This window comes from Lentinula edodes (assembly GCF_021015755.1).
Source record: "Lentinula edodes strain Le(Bin) 0899 ss11 chromosome Unknown C8R40scaffold_24, whole genome shotgun sequence".
In the NCBI taxonomy this organism is placed as follows: domain Eukaryota; kingdom Fungi; phylum Basidiomycota; class Agaricomycetes; order Agaricales; family Omphalotaceae; genus Lentinula; species Lentinula edodes.
The window spans coordinates 496070-512285 of record NW_025764330.1 but is presented as its reverse complement, the minus strand read 5'-3'; the positions used below and the strand labels follow the sequence as shown (position 1 = coordinate 512285).

The 16216-nt window shown below is 48.3% G+C and overlaps 1 protein-coding gene and 1 non-coding gene across 2 annotated transcripts; both read left to right on the top strand.

The window, feature by feature from the left end:
• Positions 1–2935: 2935 nt before the first annotated feature.
• C8R40DRAFT_1172222 (uncharacterized protein) lies at positions 2936–3615 on the top strand (the record flags this gene model as incomplete). Its single annotated transcript, XM_046231826.1, has 2 exons — positions 2936–3382; positions 3433–3615. 2 exons carry the CDS (start codon positions 2936–2938, stop codon positions 3613–3615), a joined length of 630 nt encoding a protein of 209 aa, XP_046084965.1.
• A 727-nt stretch (positions 3616–4342) lies between these two features.
• C8R40DRAFT_t165 lies at positions 4343–4416 on the top strand. Its single transcript has one exon. It is a non-coding gene; the product is annotated as a tRNA-Thr (tRNA).
• Positions 4417–16216: the final 11800 nt, after the last annotated feature.

Below are 16216 nucleotides of genomic sequence, written 5' to 3'. Positions count from 1 at the left end.
TCACTTTTCAGCTGTGTACAGATTTATCTCTCTCTCTCCAGGTTTTACCTCACTTCTGTACAGGGTCTCACCCTCAGATGTGTACAGGTTCCACCTGATTTTTTTACAGAAGTGTACAGGCTGTGTTCCTCTTCAGTTGTGTACAGGTGTTTCCACCTTACTTCTTCAGTTGTGTACAGGCCAGACCTCACTTCTCAACATGTGTACAGGTCACACCTCACTTCTGTTCTCAGATGTGTACAGGTCACACCTCACTTCTGTTCTCAGATGTGTACAGGGAGCACCTCACATGGGGCCAGTTGGATCAGGTGATGTGTTGATCATGTGTTCTGTTTCAGTCAGGTGCCAGAGTTTCTGAGCAGAGGCCTATGTGAAAAAGGTCAGAATCATGTGATCCCATCAGCTCTTCCTTTCTCTCTTACCACCACCATCTCCTGCCACTTTGGTGATTTGGGTGAGAACACTGGCTTTCTTCCACAGCTCTGATAGCTTCAACATCACCCTCCAGGTCCTCCTTTCATCTGTACAGGCCTAACCTCAGATTCTGTTGAGCATACTGTAGTGATAGAACACTTTCTACATACATTACACAGCGCCTCATCACTCCTAGTTATCACTGTAGTGAGTTACTTAGTGTACAAAGTACTTACAGACTTCATTTCTTAGTTTTACAACTCATAACTTAGCTATTTCTTTAGTGTTACTGTAGTTAGTTAGTTTTCATAGGTGCGCACAATTGTGGACACCCATTATCACGCCTCATGCGTTTTTAGTACATACAAGACCAAACAAACCTGTATTCCTACTATAGTTGAAAGATACAAATCAATCCTCACTCTACATTGACTTCTGTCATATCTACAGTGTTTATTGGAGTACTGAGCAACTATAAGGCTTGTAGTCCAACCTACTAGTCTTGTATTAAGGCATTGACAATCTGTGTACTGAGCTGGGTGGCATACTGCTTGGGTTAGCTGAAGGGCGCTCCAGTGTGTTTCAACTTCAACAAGTGCAATCTCCTTCAACATAACATCTATTGAACTTAAGTCGCTCAGTACAGCCTCTCTTCTTGCCTCCTCATGCACTGCTTGTTCTCAGGCTAGTGTCGCGCTGGTTACAGCGAACTTGGTGCAACCTTGATGTGTTAATCGAGCAAACCAAGCTGGCTGTGGCTGCCCTCACAAATTGCAGCTTGTTGGACGAGTTAAAGCTTTGGTACACCCTCAGATATCTCCCACCTGAATCATTTCAAGAATGTCCGTTCCATATGACTAGGGCTTTCTTCAACGGAGGTCCTTCTTCCATCCTTGGATTGAGCAGTGCAACTCCCTTGGCGCCAGATTCGGTCGCAGTGCAGCTTCTATCCTATATGATACGGATGAATGTACCTACTCCTAGTTGGTAGGGACTACCAAGGTCAACCATTGAGCAGATTATTTGTTTACTTATATAGATGCGCCTTGAAATGTTTCACACATCTTCTTTCTAATCTTACTGTATTCTTCTGGGTATATTCGAGTACATTGAAAATTTTCCTAGTCCTTATGCTCTCAAATCTTACGCCAGGTACAATTTCAAGAGATTTTCAGTTCTCAACAAATAAGTTCCTCATCTTGGACCTGAAGTCTCAACACGGTCTGACCATCTGATCGATGTACAAGCAAACTATCGCACTGTAGTACTCCTCCTAAGCTTTCCTACTTCATCTCTTCCTCACGTTCAACCTGCTGTCAGTTCTTCCAGTCATAAACCTCAGAACCGTTCGGATGGCCAAGTCGAGTTCTCACCACCCCAAATTATATCCGGGTCTACCCTAGGAACTCCACCCAACTTACATAGTCTTAACTCGGGAAGGATCCCAGGAGGTGCTTCGTGTTGATGTTAATGGCAAAGAGTTGGAGCTGGAGTGGAAATGAACTTTATACAGCATCTTGGCTTTGGTCCAAATGACTCCAGCCGAGTTCGAGACACAGCTTAAAACATTTTGGTCACAATGAAACATTATTGGCCATTGACACGTACAGCGTTGTCCACAATATCAACTATCAGTTTATACCTTCCAACCTGTTATAATTATGCCAAGGGAATATTTTGTGATTGACCCACTGGATACTGTGCAAATACGAATCTTCAGAGAGCAAACATACAATGTTAGTTAGAAGCATAGCCAATCGCAAATGTTTCTGCAACATCGTGCTGTTCCTAACAACAAAGATTCTCATTACATTGACCAACATCCTGGTCCTAGCACCTTAATTACATTTCAACTTGTGCTCGAAGTTTTTATTGCCAAAAGATGATCATACATACACTAATTCAGTAGCATCACATTCGACTTCTTCTTCAACCACGTATGTATGTATGGTTTGCCTGCAAGAAAATCTGAGAAACACCCTAAAAGTTTGGTCCATCTTAGAAGTGATCCCTGAAACTGCAGCGTATATTAGCCTTTTTCGCTAATACTCATCTGCTGCCTTTTGATCCGCTTGAAAATGTCCAAAATTCAGCCCTTCATTAATCATAATTTCTGGATGCAGTCAACATCAGCAGCAACTTATTAAAAGCAACACTAACGTGTACTGTAAATCTGCGACACTCCAATAAGGAAAGTCTGAAATGTACGCCTTGTGGGCTACTGTGGACAAATCATCAGCACGTGAACAACATTTGCCATCAACTTCTACATCTACATCACACCAGATCGCACCTCAAAAGTGAATACGTTTCCTACTGGCATTCTACTCAATGCAAATCTTGATCAAGGCATCCTCAATTTGTCAAAAAATTAGCCTCTTTTGACTATACGGCCATACCAGTACAAAGTTGTTCTATACCTCATTTGAGCTTATACCAACGACGAAAATACATCTCCTATATCTCCTTCCACACATAAAAAGATGAGTACCTTCTTTTCTTCTTCACTCCAACTTCAACAATGGCTACTTCTACCTATCTCACTGAAAGTCCTACCCATTCCACTGAAAATTCTCCTGACGGCAAATATGAGTATGTCCCGGTTGACACATTCCTCGACAAAGTTTTGAATGCAACAATCGATGAACATATCATTGGCAAGTGGCTCTTATTTGAAGCACCGCGTTACACATGCTTATTAGTGATAATGTTCTTAGAATACCTAAAATCACTTACTTTTGAAGTTGTCGATGCGGGCATGACAAAATTGCTTTATCGTCCCTCAAGCATCGGCATTTTTTTCTCTTCACTTATCAAAAGAATTATACGCCGAGCAGGAGTATCGATGTCTACCATAATTCTCGCAATTATTTATCTAAAAAGAGCGAGCCATGATATTGTAATTGGAGACCATGCAAAATTCGTTGCGGAAAGAGTGTTTTTAGGAGCACTTATTCTCAGTGCAAAGGTATGTGTACTACTGTTACTTAAAGAATTCCTGATGGACCATACCCTCAGTATTCCACAGACAGCGCTATCCCCAACAATCATTGGGTCAGCGCTGCTGAGGTCTTTAGCCTCCAAGACATTAACAACATCGTAGAGCAATTTCTAGTTGTTCTCAACTGGGATTTGTCGCACACTGAATCTGATCTACTCAAGGCTGCACTCAATGTTTATGCTGTTAGGATTCAATCCTGACACCCTGATGAGGTGTAAATGGTATTATTGTTAAGATCATGTACACCGTGTAACCGTGCCAAAGCTACAAGGTGTCGAAGTGCGGAAGACGAGTGGGACAGTAGTGAAGTTATTAACAACACCGCCGTTACGCCGTTAGTCCCCAGAGAGCGAGAGTAGAGATAGAGGAGCTAAGTAGCAGCCAGGTCGGAGCGGCGGGATCGCCAATGACGAGGAGCGGATCAAAGAACGTTCAGTTCCTAAGGTATAGTAGAGAGTACTCCAAGGCGTAGAGCCTGAAGACTTAGAGAAGGGTTAAGATGGAAAGGGAGATCTAAGTTGATCTAAGTTGATAATTAAACTGAGGAACTACAGTAGCGTACAGGCAGTATTTATATCTACGGAACGGCGCATCGGTGCGGAGCGCCAGACTAACTACTAGGAGCTATACGAGTAATACCTGCAGGGTAGAGTAAAAGACAATAAGGAGAGACTAGAACGAAAGAGTAAAAGACAATAATGAGAGACTAGAACGAAAGGATATGTGTAGCGAGAAAGAACAATAGGACGAGATTACAATAAGGAATGGATCTTCGGAATACCGAACGGCGGAATGGAGGCCCGCGGCATGGACTTGACAATTATGCAAAATTCCATCAACCAAGGCAAAAGAAGATAGTAAGTCCTTAAGAAGTGTTGATTGGATGGCCACTGTTACCATATGTAAAGTCCTCATTAGTTGAACCAAGGTCGGATAGCTCAGTTGGTTAGAGCATCTGGAATGTAACCAGAAGGTCCTGGGTTCAATCCCCAGTCTGGTCACTTTGTTTTCAGTCATGACTTTAACATATGCAGCTGCTCCAAGCATTACTCTCTGACATGTACGCAAGTGTTTCCCTGCGGTATCTCGTATATTCATCTCATGACAGGTGCATGCAGACCGCATATCAGTCAATTATGCGCTCTTCATCTTGATTGCTGAAATTCGTTGCTACTGATTATATGTGCGAACTGAAATCTATCATTGGTTATTTGCAATATCGTAAAATTTCTTGTTGTCGTTGCTTGTATGCTATGGTATGTACATATGTTGTACACTAGTACACCAGTATATCTTGAAGGGAATGAATACAAATACTTTATCGTTGACTGAGAAATTGACCTTGTTTTTGTGCTGAGCTTTGTCCACACCAATATTTGTACTGAAAGTGTTTGCAAACCTCACCTCGCAATTGCATCTCCACCTCTCCATTTCTTCCCCTATGTTCAACCAACTTCTCTGGTGCGGGCTGAAGTCGTGTCATTGGGTTGAGTCTTGTCAGGCCTAATTGCTCATTCCACACTTTTCTTTGTTTGACTGCTTCAACTTAGCTGTCAAGTACCAAGAGCAAATGCAACAGCCACAGAAATACTCATCAATGAGTGTCCCTGCCCTTGAAAACTCACAAATGTGCCACCTCTATTACAAGGTGAGTTTGCTGCAAATTCAGCACCACTACTACTACCATTTTTGACAAGCAGCTCGCTTCCAACTTCAATTGATAGCTTTACACACTGCCAAAAAATTTCATATTGTGAATTCATCATCTAAAACAGCGCCGTAATACATTTATAATACGCTCCGGGATCAGAGGTGCATTTTCAATCATTTGAAATCCTTGTTTTCACGATGTAGTATTCAACAGAAGCACCATTTTCTCTTGGTTTTCCCTTGTTTTTGAGCCCCCAAGGCATCTTCACCATTCAGTCCAGGCACAATCAAAGCAAATTGCACAAAAGGCTGTGCCTGCATGCATGGAGGAGTTGTTGAAGTGTCAGCAGGAGCACATCTGTCCTGCAAGGCATCTAGAGGGGTCCCAGGATACTGTACCTCAACCAAGCCAAACAGCAAGGCGCGACACAACTGTCATTGGGATGATGGGATGAACTGCTCTGGTACAAGCCCAAGTAGCACGAGCGAAGCTGAAGCATGAAAAGCGTGAACTTATTCCATGAACTCCTGTATCGTGACTTAGTATTCGTATATCAAATTACCAAGATGAGGCAGGTCTTTTTATCAAGGAAGAGTTGGATAACAGTTCTAGATGGACGCAAGTACAGTAGCTGCATCCTGCAAAAAAATTGACAAGCCATCTGCAACTGAAATACACGACCGACATGGAACAAACTTCAGTCAAAAGTTGAATGTAGCTGAAGGTAATGCAGCATAGTCATAGTAGTGGCTAAAAGAAAGGAATAGATAACCACTAGCATTTACACATATAGATTTCTGAAAAAAAATGGCTAAATATTGAACAACGAAGCAGCAACTATTATAACACATATTGTTTCCAGTTATTAACAGCTCTCTATCTACAGTCATATTGGCTTCTGAAGGTTTTTCCGCATTCTGAACCAGGAAAAAGTGTCAAGTGCATGCCGCGGTCCTCCATTCCGCCGCTCGGTACTCCGAAGATCCACTCTTATTGTAATCTTACTCTTATTGTTCTTTCTCGCTACACATACCCTTTTGTTCTAGTCTCTCCTTATTGTCTTTTATGTTGAAGGAGATTGCACTTGTTGAAGTTGAAACACACTGGAGCGCCCTTCAGCTAACCCAAGCAGTATGCCACCCAGCTCAGTACACAGATTGTCTATGCCTTAATACAAGACTAGTAGGTTGGACTACAAGCCTTATAGTTGCTCAGTACTCCAATAAACACTGTAGATATGACAGAAGTCAATATAGAGTGAGGATTGATTTGTATCTTTCAACTATAGTAGGAATACAGGTTTGTTTGGTCTTGTATGTACTAGAAACACATGAGGCGTGATAATAGGTGTCCACAATTGTGCGCACCTATGAAAACTAACTAACTACAGTATCACTAAAGAAATAACTAAGTTATAAGTTGTAAAACTAAGAAATGAAGTCTGTAAGTACTTTGTACACTAAGTAAGTTACTACAGTGATAACTAGGAGTGATGAGGCGCGGTGTAATGTATGTAGAAAGTGTTCAGTATGCTCAACACGGAGGAGTTAAAGAAATCCATTCCCATCCAATACCAGGACTACCTGGATGTATTCTCACCAGGAGAAGCAAGGACACTACCTCCGCATCGACCTTACAATATCAAAATCAAAATGGAAGGGGATGTGATACCTCCCATAGGGAAGCTTTACAACATGTCTGAGAAGGAGCTGAAATCTCTTAAGGAGTACATTGACGAGATGTTGGGCAAGGGATTCATATGATCCTCCAGTTCCCCTGCAGGAGCTCCTGTCTTGTTTGCCAAGAAAAAGCATGGTACCTTACGACTCTGCGTCGACTATCGAGCTCTGAACAAGATCACAAAGAAGAATAGGTACCCTCTACCACTGATAGGCACCTTAGTAGATCAACTGCGGAAGGCAAAGATCTTTACAAAGATCGACCTCCTGTCAAGTCCATGCCACGGGCCTCCATTCCGCCGCTCGGTATTCCGAAGATCTGCTCTTATTGTAATCTCTTCCTATTGTTCTTTCTCGCTACACATATCCTTTCGTTCTAGTCTCTCATTATTGTCTTTTACTCTTTCGTGCTAGTCTCTCCTTATTGTCTTTTACTCTACCCTGCAGGTACTACTCGTATAGCTCCTAGTAGTTAGTCTAGCGCTCCGCACCGATGCGCCGTTCCGTAGATATAAATACTGCTTGTACGCTACTGTAGTTCCTCAGTTTAATTATCAACTTAGATCAACCTAGATCTCCCTTCTCAACTTAACTCTTCTCTAAGTCTTCAGGCTCAACGCCTCGAAGTACGTTCTCCTCGACCTTAGGACTTTGACGTTCTCTGGTTCGCTCCTCGTCATCGGCGATACCGCCGCTCCGACCTGGCTGCTACTTAGCTCCTCTCTCTCTACTCTCGCTCTCCGGGGACTAACGGCGTAACGGCGGTGTTGTTAATAACTTCACTACTGTCCCATTCGTCTTCCGCACTTAGACACTCTGTGGCCTTGGCACGGTTACACGGTGTACATGATCTTAACAGTATAATTAAACTCAATCCGTTAACGTCGTACTGACATATCATTTTTTATGCCTCCGAAAACTCGAGCTCAATCTAGAGCTAACTCCGAAGAAAACACTTTCTTCACTACAGCTCAATCATTTGCCCCATTCTCCGACTCTATCTCTGCTATCGGTCAACCACGTCGCCGTAATCGCGGTTTCGGTCCAGCTACAGTCCCAACTACGTCGACTCTTCCTGAAGCTATGGAAGAGGAACAACAATTCGAATACAGCACCTTGTACACTGGTGACGGACAACCTGTCCAAGTCTTGACCCCTCGCCGTGGACAACCCCCCGTGGTCGCTCCGGCTCGGGGCCGGTCTACTACTCGAATTGATTCCCCAATCCTCCAAGCCATAGCCCGCCGTACGGGTAAACAACCCCAACGTCGTGCTACTTCTGAATCTCCTCGTGACCCACCTCCTCATTTCGATTTGGACACCGGTGATCACGATGATCAAGACCCTCCTGTCGACCCCGACGATCCGGGCGCCGACAACAATCATGACGATCTGGATGACGATTCTGGCGGTTTACCGCGTGGTGAGCCTGGTGACCCCAGTGGACCTGGTGGTCCTGGTGGTCCCGGCGGTCCTGGTGGACCTGGTGGACCTCGTTCTCCCATATCTCCTGACATCCCCAACGAGCAACGTGCTATGTTGGAACTCCTCTCGGGGTTCAAGGGTTCCATTGAGACCCTTGGCACCGTCCTCGCCGCTCTCGGCCGCCCTTCTGACAGCTCTGAATCCAAGAGCAAGGTCAAGGAGCCAGAGGTATTCGACGGTTCGGATCCCCGTAAACTCAAGACGTTCTTCGTCAATCTCGCCCTGGTCTTTAATGACCGTCCAAAGTACTTCACCGACCAAAGGAAGGTGAACTACACCCTTTCCTATCTCAGTGGGTCAGCCAAAGAATGGTTTGTCCCTGATATCCTCGACCCGGATCTCGACTCGCTGCCGGCCTGGACGTCCTCCTTCAAAGCCCTTGTAAAGGAGCTTCAGGACAATTTCGGCGTTTACGACGCCCAAGGCGAGGCCGAAGATTCTCTCGGTAATCTGAAGATGAAGGAAACCGAGAACATCCGGAAATACAATATCCGGTTCAACACCCTGGCTGCTAGTACCAACTGGGATTCTGCTGCCCTGAAATGGGCTTATGGACGAGGCTTAGCTGAACGCATTAAGGACGAAATGGCGCGTTTGCCCGAGCCGGCGACGCTCGCCGATTACCGTCAAGAAGTTCTTCGTATTGACAATCGTTATTGGAAACGTGAGGAAACTAGAAAGCGTGAGGCTGGTAAGCCTTTTGTTGCACGGAACCCGAAGAAGGGTTCCTCGGACTTCAAGACTGGTTCTACTAACCAGCAAAACAACTCTCAGCCATCTGGCTCTTCGGCGCCGTTCACGCCGAAGCCTAAACCCTTCTCTGGTGGTAAGCCTAACAACAATGGTAAGCCCCAGAACTCTTCGAATTCCGGCCAATCCGGCGGTCAGCGCCCCGCGTTCAACCATCTTGGTGCAGATGGGAAAGTCCTTCCCTCCGAGAAGGAAAGAAGGATGAAGAACAACCTTTGTCTCTTCTGCGGTGGTAAGCATCAGATTGCTGACTGCAATAAGCGAAAGGCCCGAGAATCGAAGGGCCGTGCTGCTGAGGTTGAAGAAACCCCCGAAGCAACCGTTGGACTGGTCGCTGTCTAAAGATAATGATCTCGATTGTCTCGTCGTCGTTGCTTGACCTGTCTCTACCTACTACATGCCTACTCTACTGATACTGGCAAACAATGTACAACACCGATGTAGATAAGATACTAGATAAGATAGCTACTCCCGAGAGACCCTACTCCATGTGCCCCCAATAAAAAAATGGCGGCGCCCTCACCGCCTACGCGTCCTCCTCAGATTCCTCCCTACGGCGAATGACTTCCTGCTGGGCTATGGCCAGTTTCGTTCCCAATCGCGGCTTGAATTCGCGAAGCCTCCGCGCATTAAACTGCTTCCCTTCTATAAGCTGACCATCCACTGTTTCCAACGTGTAGGAATTGACGCTCCGCTCCACGACACGATAAGGGCGGGACCATTTGGGTATGATTTTCTTTATAGTCTTGAACGTGTAGTCGAGGTCGCTCCGGTATACTTGGACCAAATCACCCTTCCTGTACACAACCTCCTTCCCTTCCTTCTTCAACACTCGGCGGTCAAAAACCGCTTTCCGCTTCACCGCATGACTCACAAAAGCGTTATAACCGTCAAGTTGTTGTTGTGCCACATAGGCGGCCTGCACTGCAACACTTTCCCGAGGGAGAACGGAGGTGGCTTCTACCACCGTGGTTCGCCGGGTATTTACTACTGCGCCCAGGAGGAGTTCGTTTGGCGAAAACCGAACTGATGGGAGGATGCGATTGTTGATGATGCGCATGGCTTCGTCCAGGTACTCAGGCCACTGGTCCGGTAGTGTGTCCCACGACATAGTTCGGAACTCTTCCGAATCCTCCCCTAACTTTGGCGCACACAGACGCTTCAGAACATGGAGTAAAATTTTATTAGTACCCTCCACCAGCCCATTGACCCATGGGGAGTACGCGGGCGTGAAATGCTGCTTGGTTCCCCACTTGGCACAGAGGGCTTCCACCTCCTTGTTAGCAAAGTGGGTGCCATTGTCGGTCATGAACGTTTCTGGCGGTAAGTATCCATTGAACAGCGAAGTTAAGCTTGTCGAAGTGGTTGCTCCCGATCCGGCGACCTTGAACTTGAAGGCCCAAACTCGCTGCGAATAGGTGTCTAAGTATAGTCCGATGGTTTTGTACCCGCCTTTGCCCTTCGACATCGAGAGGTAGTCACCCACCAGGAGCTCGAATGGGTGACGTCGCGTGATGGGGTTTAGGAGAGCATGCAGGTGAGTGGTACCGAAATTTTTGCACTCTGGGCAACTCACAATGGCTTCCATGATCGACTCGTCTAGCTTCGGACTCCAGATCCTGTCCATCAGTGCAAGCTTTATAGAGTCCCGTCCCCAATGACCTTCCTCACCATGCTGCGTCTTTGCTAGCACCACTGCCTCCCTTTTCGTCACACACTCCACCCGTGCGCGTTCCCGAATCCCTTCGTTACCTCCTACCTTCCATAGCCGATTATCCTCCACCATATACCTTGCCGCCTTGTGTTGCGCCCTCTTTTTTTCCTTGTCACTCGCAGTACTCTCCAGCACCCGCAACGCCTCCACCACCTCCGTGAACACCGGCTCGTTCGCAAACCGGCTCAACATCGCCTCCCAGTCAGTGGCATCGTTGCCCCGCAGTATTCCATCTCCTGCGCTCACCCCAAAAACGTCGTTCACCAGTCCTGTGACTGCCTCCCAGTCCTCGCTGACTGTCCACTCACTCCCGTCTCCCGCTGTACGATCCTGGCCTTCCCACATCCTACTTAGCCCGTCCGCTACCACATTCAACTTCCCCGGTATGTGTCTAACATCCACGATGTTGTGTGCCAGAACTCCGTCCCTCCATCTGCAGTGAGCCGCGTTCAGCTTGTCATTGGCAAGTACGTCACGCAGGGCTTGGCAGTCCGTCTCGATTTCGACCGGGAAACCCCATATCATGTCGGAGAACTTATCGAGACCGAACTTCAGCGCCGCGAACTCGAGCAAGAATGGCTTGTAATTTTGCTCCGAGGCTGACGTACGCTTTGAGGCGAACCCCACAGGGTGCATCTTGTATGTGGTGGTGCCATTTGGGTGCACCACCGCAAACCGTTGGGCTACCACCGCCGCAAAACCCTCCTTGCAGCCATCCGTCGTCACGACGAAGCTCGAGCCATCCCATCGAGGTGCTTTCAGAACCGGTTCTGAGACTAACGCCTTCTTCAGCGCTAGGAATGCCTTTGTATGGTCTAATGTCCACTTGCCATCGAGCTTGAACGATTCCATGGCCCGTCGGTAAGTAGATTTTGTGTAATTCTGCGGTAGTGGAACTGACTTGATTAAGTTTCGTAGTGGGCCTTCAATCCTAGCGTAGTTGCGGATTAAATCACGGAAATGACCGGTGAGACCTACGAAGGATGCGAGATTCAGAGCATCGGCAGGCTGCTTCCACTCCACGATGGCTGTGAGCTTCGCTGGGTCGACGGTGACCCCTTCCTTGCTGACCTTTCCTCCCGCAAAGATACCTTCCGACATGAAGAACTCAGATTTTGCAGCAGATAACGAGAGGTCTCTTGCACGCACGCGTTCCAGGATACGCGTGAGCTTCGCGAACATGGAGTCAAAATCGTCGTCCGCCGACCCCCCATCATCCACGAACAACTCAATGGTTCCATCCGCAATTAGGTCGTCTAGGTGGAGGGCGGTCATGTTGGCAAAGGTTGATGGAGCACCGGTAAGACCGAAAGGCAATTTCGCACACCAGAAGTATCCTTTCCCTTCTACGTAGAATGCCGTGTACGGACGAGATTTCCGCTCCACCTCGCAAGCATAGAAGCCGGACGCAAAATCGAATAAGCAGATATAGGTGTGGCCGCTAAGTGACTGTTGTTTAGACCGGATGTTGCCCTGCGGCATCGGGGCAATCTCCGTGAGTTTGTTGACCGCCATAAAGTTCTGGCATATTCTCCATTTGGCAGGTTTGGTCAAATCAGCATGCTCCGTCGGATCCGAAGGCTGTGAACGAGTGGGAAGATCAAACGACGCGGGAAGCCCCGCAGCCACGCATTCGTCGTTTAGTTTGTGCATTAATTCCTCCACTGTCAGTCCTTTCCCCTCGTGTGCCTTCTGTGCCAGAGTCAGTGGCGACACACATTTTACATCCTCCGGGTTGCACCGCTCAATCACCCCAGCCTCAAGCAATTCGTCGATTTTTGCGTGCAGGTACTCGCGTTGCGGCGGCGTTAGAGACTTCTGCCTAACCTTCTTGGGAAAGGTTGCGCCCTCTGGTATGTTTAACCTGTGAACTGCGTCTTTGACTGGCCTCACCTCACCCACTGACAGGGCGAAGCAGTCTGCATACTCGCTGAGAAGTCGCTCGACCTTCCTTCGCTGGTCATCAGAAAGTTCGGGCCCGATTTTTACTTTACGAAGGATCTCTTTTACACGTTCCGGACGAAAGGCTCCTCGATCCCCATCGTTGCGCGTGAAGAGGTTAACGTCGTCGCTCTGGTCTAACGCATCAGGGAAGAAGTCCGGACCCAGGGGGTTTGAGTCCATAAAATTCCCCTCCTGAAGGATGCACACGGGAACTACGTTTTCGCGGTTAGCATTTTTCGTGTCAGCATGTGGATTGTTGTTTGAGACTCCCCTCGAGGGGGGCACGTCAATTCCCCCCACTGAGTCTGCTCTCATGCCATCTGGCAACTCCTCAATTTCCTTCTCCTCCACACACTCTTCAGCAATGTTCGGTTGTATACCAACTGCGCCCGACGCCTCTGTCATCGAGCTAGTTCCTGCATCTGCGGTAACACGGTCAACCTGATGCCAGTCTGTAGAGGAACATGCCGCTGGTACTTCCCTCGAGGGGGATGCGCTACTTCCCCCCAGTGACTCCACGCTCAGTCGCTTTGGCGGATGCAACTCCTTCAAGCGGTTCCTCCAGAAGAACCACTTGCGGAGACCTGGCTCCGCCCTCTGTTTCCTCAGCCACTCCTTCCACTCCGCTTCCCTCTGCGCCTCCTCTTTCTCCCAGGCCACTCGTCGCTCTTCCTGTCGAGATTCCAGTTCTTTCTGCCACTCGATAGCTCTCTCCCTGCGCATTCGTCGTTCCTCTTTGAACCACGTATCCAGCTCGTGCTCAGGTATGTGCCATTCTTCGCCGTCGAAGGAAAGGGCCCCCTCCTGGTAATCCCAATGCTCCCCCGCCGTCGACCTCAGTTGTACCGGGTCATCGTCCGGTGCGTCCTCCACTTGAGGTCTTCGGCGTTTCTGTGGAGTTTCAGCCCGAGGTACGTGCTGCGGAGAACCATTAGTAAATCGTTCCTGCTGAACACTAGCCAGGTCTTCCACTTCCCTGCTCAGCGGGGTTAAGGCCTTCACTATAACCCCGCTCAATGGTCCCTCGCGTTCCTCAAGAACAGCAAGCCCTTGGGCTTGTGAGCTTGGTATCTCCTGCTGGCTACTCTCTTCCAGCACGGTCGGGGTTTCCTTAGACAACACGACCCCTAATCCTTTGTTAAACACTTCCCGCCACTTCCCTTGCTCTCCCCTCAGCACAATGGCATCTTTCCGGTAGTCGTGAACCGCTGCAAACCGCTCGAGGAGTGGCTTTCCGAATAGGAATTTCCAACCTCCTCCACTGTCGAATACCTCAAATTCTCCATCTACCTTCACGCCTTGCACACTGACACAACCCTTCCAGCGTGCTTTCCCTGGTACGACACTTCCATTTGCCATGCGGAATTTTCGTTGCGTCGGCTCCCACCCCCCTATAGTCGTTCTAAATCTCTCGTATACGGCCACATCCATTGCCGCTACCATCGCGCCGTCATCTACCATCGCCTCAACCGCTGCCTGCCTTCCGTCGAAGTCGCTTAGACTAATGTCCATTGAAAATGGAGAGCTAATGTGGCTGTTGCCGTTGTGAACAGTGTAGACATCAAGAATATCGGATTCCTTCAAAACTGACTGTACATTGTTCACGATCGACATAGTACTTTGGGTCAACTGTTCGCCACCTAGAACACTGACCCTTCCCCATTTCCCGACTCGATCATGCCGTCGAAAATTGCTTCCGGTCCCAACACGTGCACCGCATTCACTCTCGTTGCTCTTCCCCCCAATTCTCTCTGACAGTATGCTCTCCAATCGGACTCTACGGGTGGTATGGTGCCTGGCCTGGGGCAGGGAACCTCAAATCCGTGACGGGTGCCTCCACACCGAAAACACTCCCCGGAGCAGACCGCTTCGGTTCCTGGCTTCAAGGGTACGATGGTTACCTCCGATAAGGCACCGTCCACTCCGTACCTGGATGCCCACTCCAGCAGGTCTGCCTTCCAAGCTGCTACCCCGTCTGGTGTGTTTGGGTGTTGCAATTTTGCTGCAATGCCTCGACGCAGGACTCCCTTCCTTCCTTCATCTAGAGTAGTGAAGACTCGGCGAGGTTTACGGCTTCCGGCGTTACCTGCATAGGCTGGTCGAGCCCGGACCGGGGAAGGTGACGGAGGGGCGCTGATGCGTGCCGTCGCAAAGCTACTGGCCAACTTGGTTCTTGGGGTCTCTGGCACCACTAATGGAGCATTTTTGGTGGCCTCATGCTCTGCCTCGACCTTGAGGACGCTCCACTTCACTGCTTTGATGGCTGAGGTAAATTCGGTCCAATTATCGTGCTCTTCGTCAATAACTTTTTTCAGCGCGTAAGGGAGGTGTTTCCAGACGGTACCTATCGACTGCTTCGTTTTCTCTATCTCCGCACCCTTTGCAAGGCGAAGTAGGCGGTCGGCCCACCACTGGTGGTATGGCTGATTCGTATCCTCGCTTGTCTTCATGATCATGTCGTGCGTGATACGTTCCCCCTCTAAACTCGTGAGGTACGATTTCGCTGACTTTTTCTCCTTCTTCTGTGATGGAAATCGGGCATGGAATTTTGCCTCGAAGGGTTCCCAAGCTCCAGTACGGTCAGTGGCAGTAAGGTCTTCCATGTACCACTCCCAGGCTCTAGAGTCACGTTCGAGGTAAGGTTTGATACGGCCTGCTAAATCTGCTCGCGGGGTCATCAACTCGGTCATCCTTATTTCGAAGTCTTGCAGGAATGTGGCTGGCTGGACCGAATCATCCGGGTCACCAGAGAACCTGGCCAGCGGCTGTTGTGTAGCCATGGGTCTGTGGATTGGTTTCTGGATCAAGCTTTTTGGTTGTCTCGGCTTCGTGGGGCTTGGTGAACGTGAATGACGTTCGGGTGAAAATTTTACGGGTGAGTCCAAGGGTGACCAATCACCTAAGTCTTGGTCAGTGCTAATCCTTCCAAAGATTGACTCTTCAGTAGGGTCTACCACGTCGTCTGGGAGTGGTGTCGAGATAAATCGGCCGTTTGAATCGCGTGTCGGAGCCAGAGTGCTGTCGTTGGTTGAACTGGGTGAATTTGATAAAATTGCACCGTGATCGGAGGTGATCTATCGAAGTGCTCAGTGTTCGTGGATTGAACCGCTGTCGTCACCAAGATGGACTGGTCGCTGTCTAAAGATAATGATCTCGATTGTCTCGTCGTCGTTGCTTGACCTGTCTCTACCTACTACATGCCTACTCTACTGATACTGGCAAACAATGTACAACACCGATGTAGATAAGATACTAGATAAGATAGCTACTCCCGAGAGACCCTACTCCACCGTAGAGGTTGTTGAAGAGGAATCGGAAAACTAGTCCGCAGCTCTTGTTCCCCGGTACGAAACGGGAGCTGCGTTGATCAGGTTCGTACCTCACCTGGGGAGTTATATCTCAACGCGTCCGCTCTTTCTTCCATTGAACGATCTCTTGTAATATCATTAACTACTGAATTTCCTTTATCCGATTCGGCCGCGCCGGCCGAACCTATCTCTGCTCTTCTTAAATTTCCTACTCTTGTTGATTCTGGTTCTACTGACTCTTTCATCGATACTCGTTATGTTTCTCAAAAT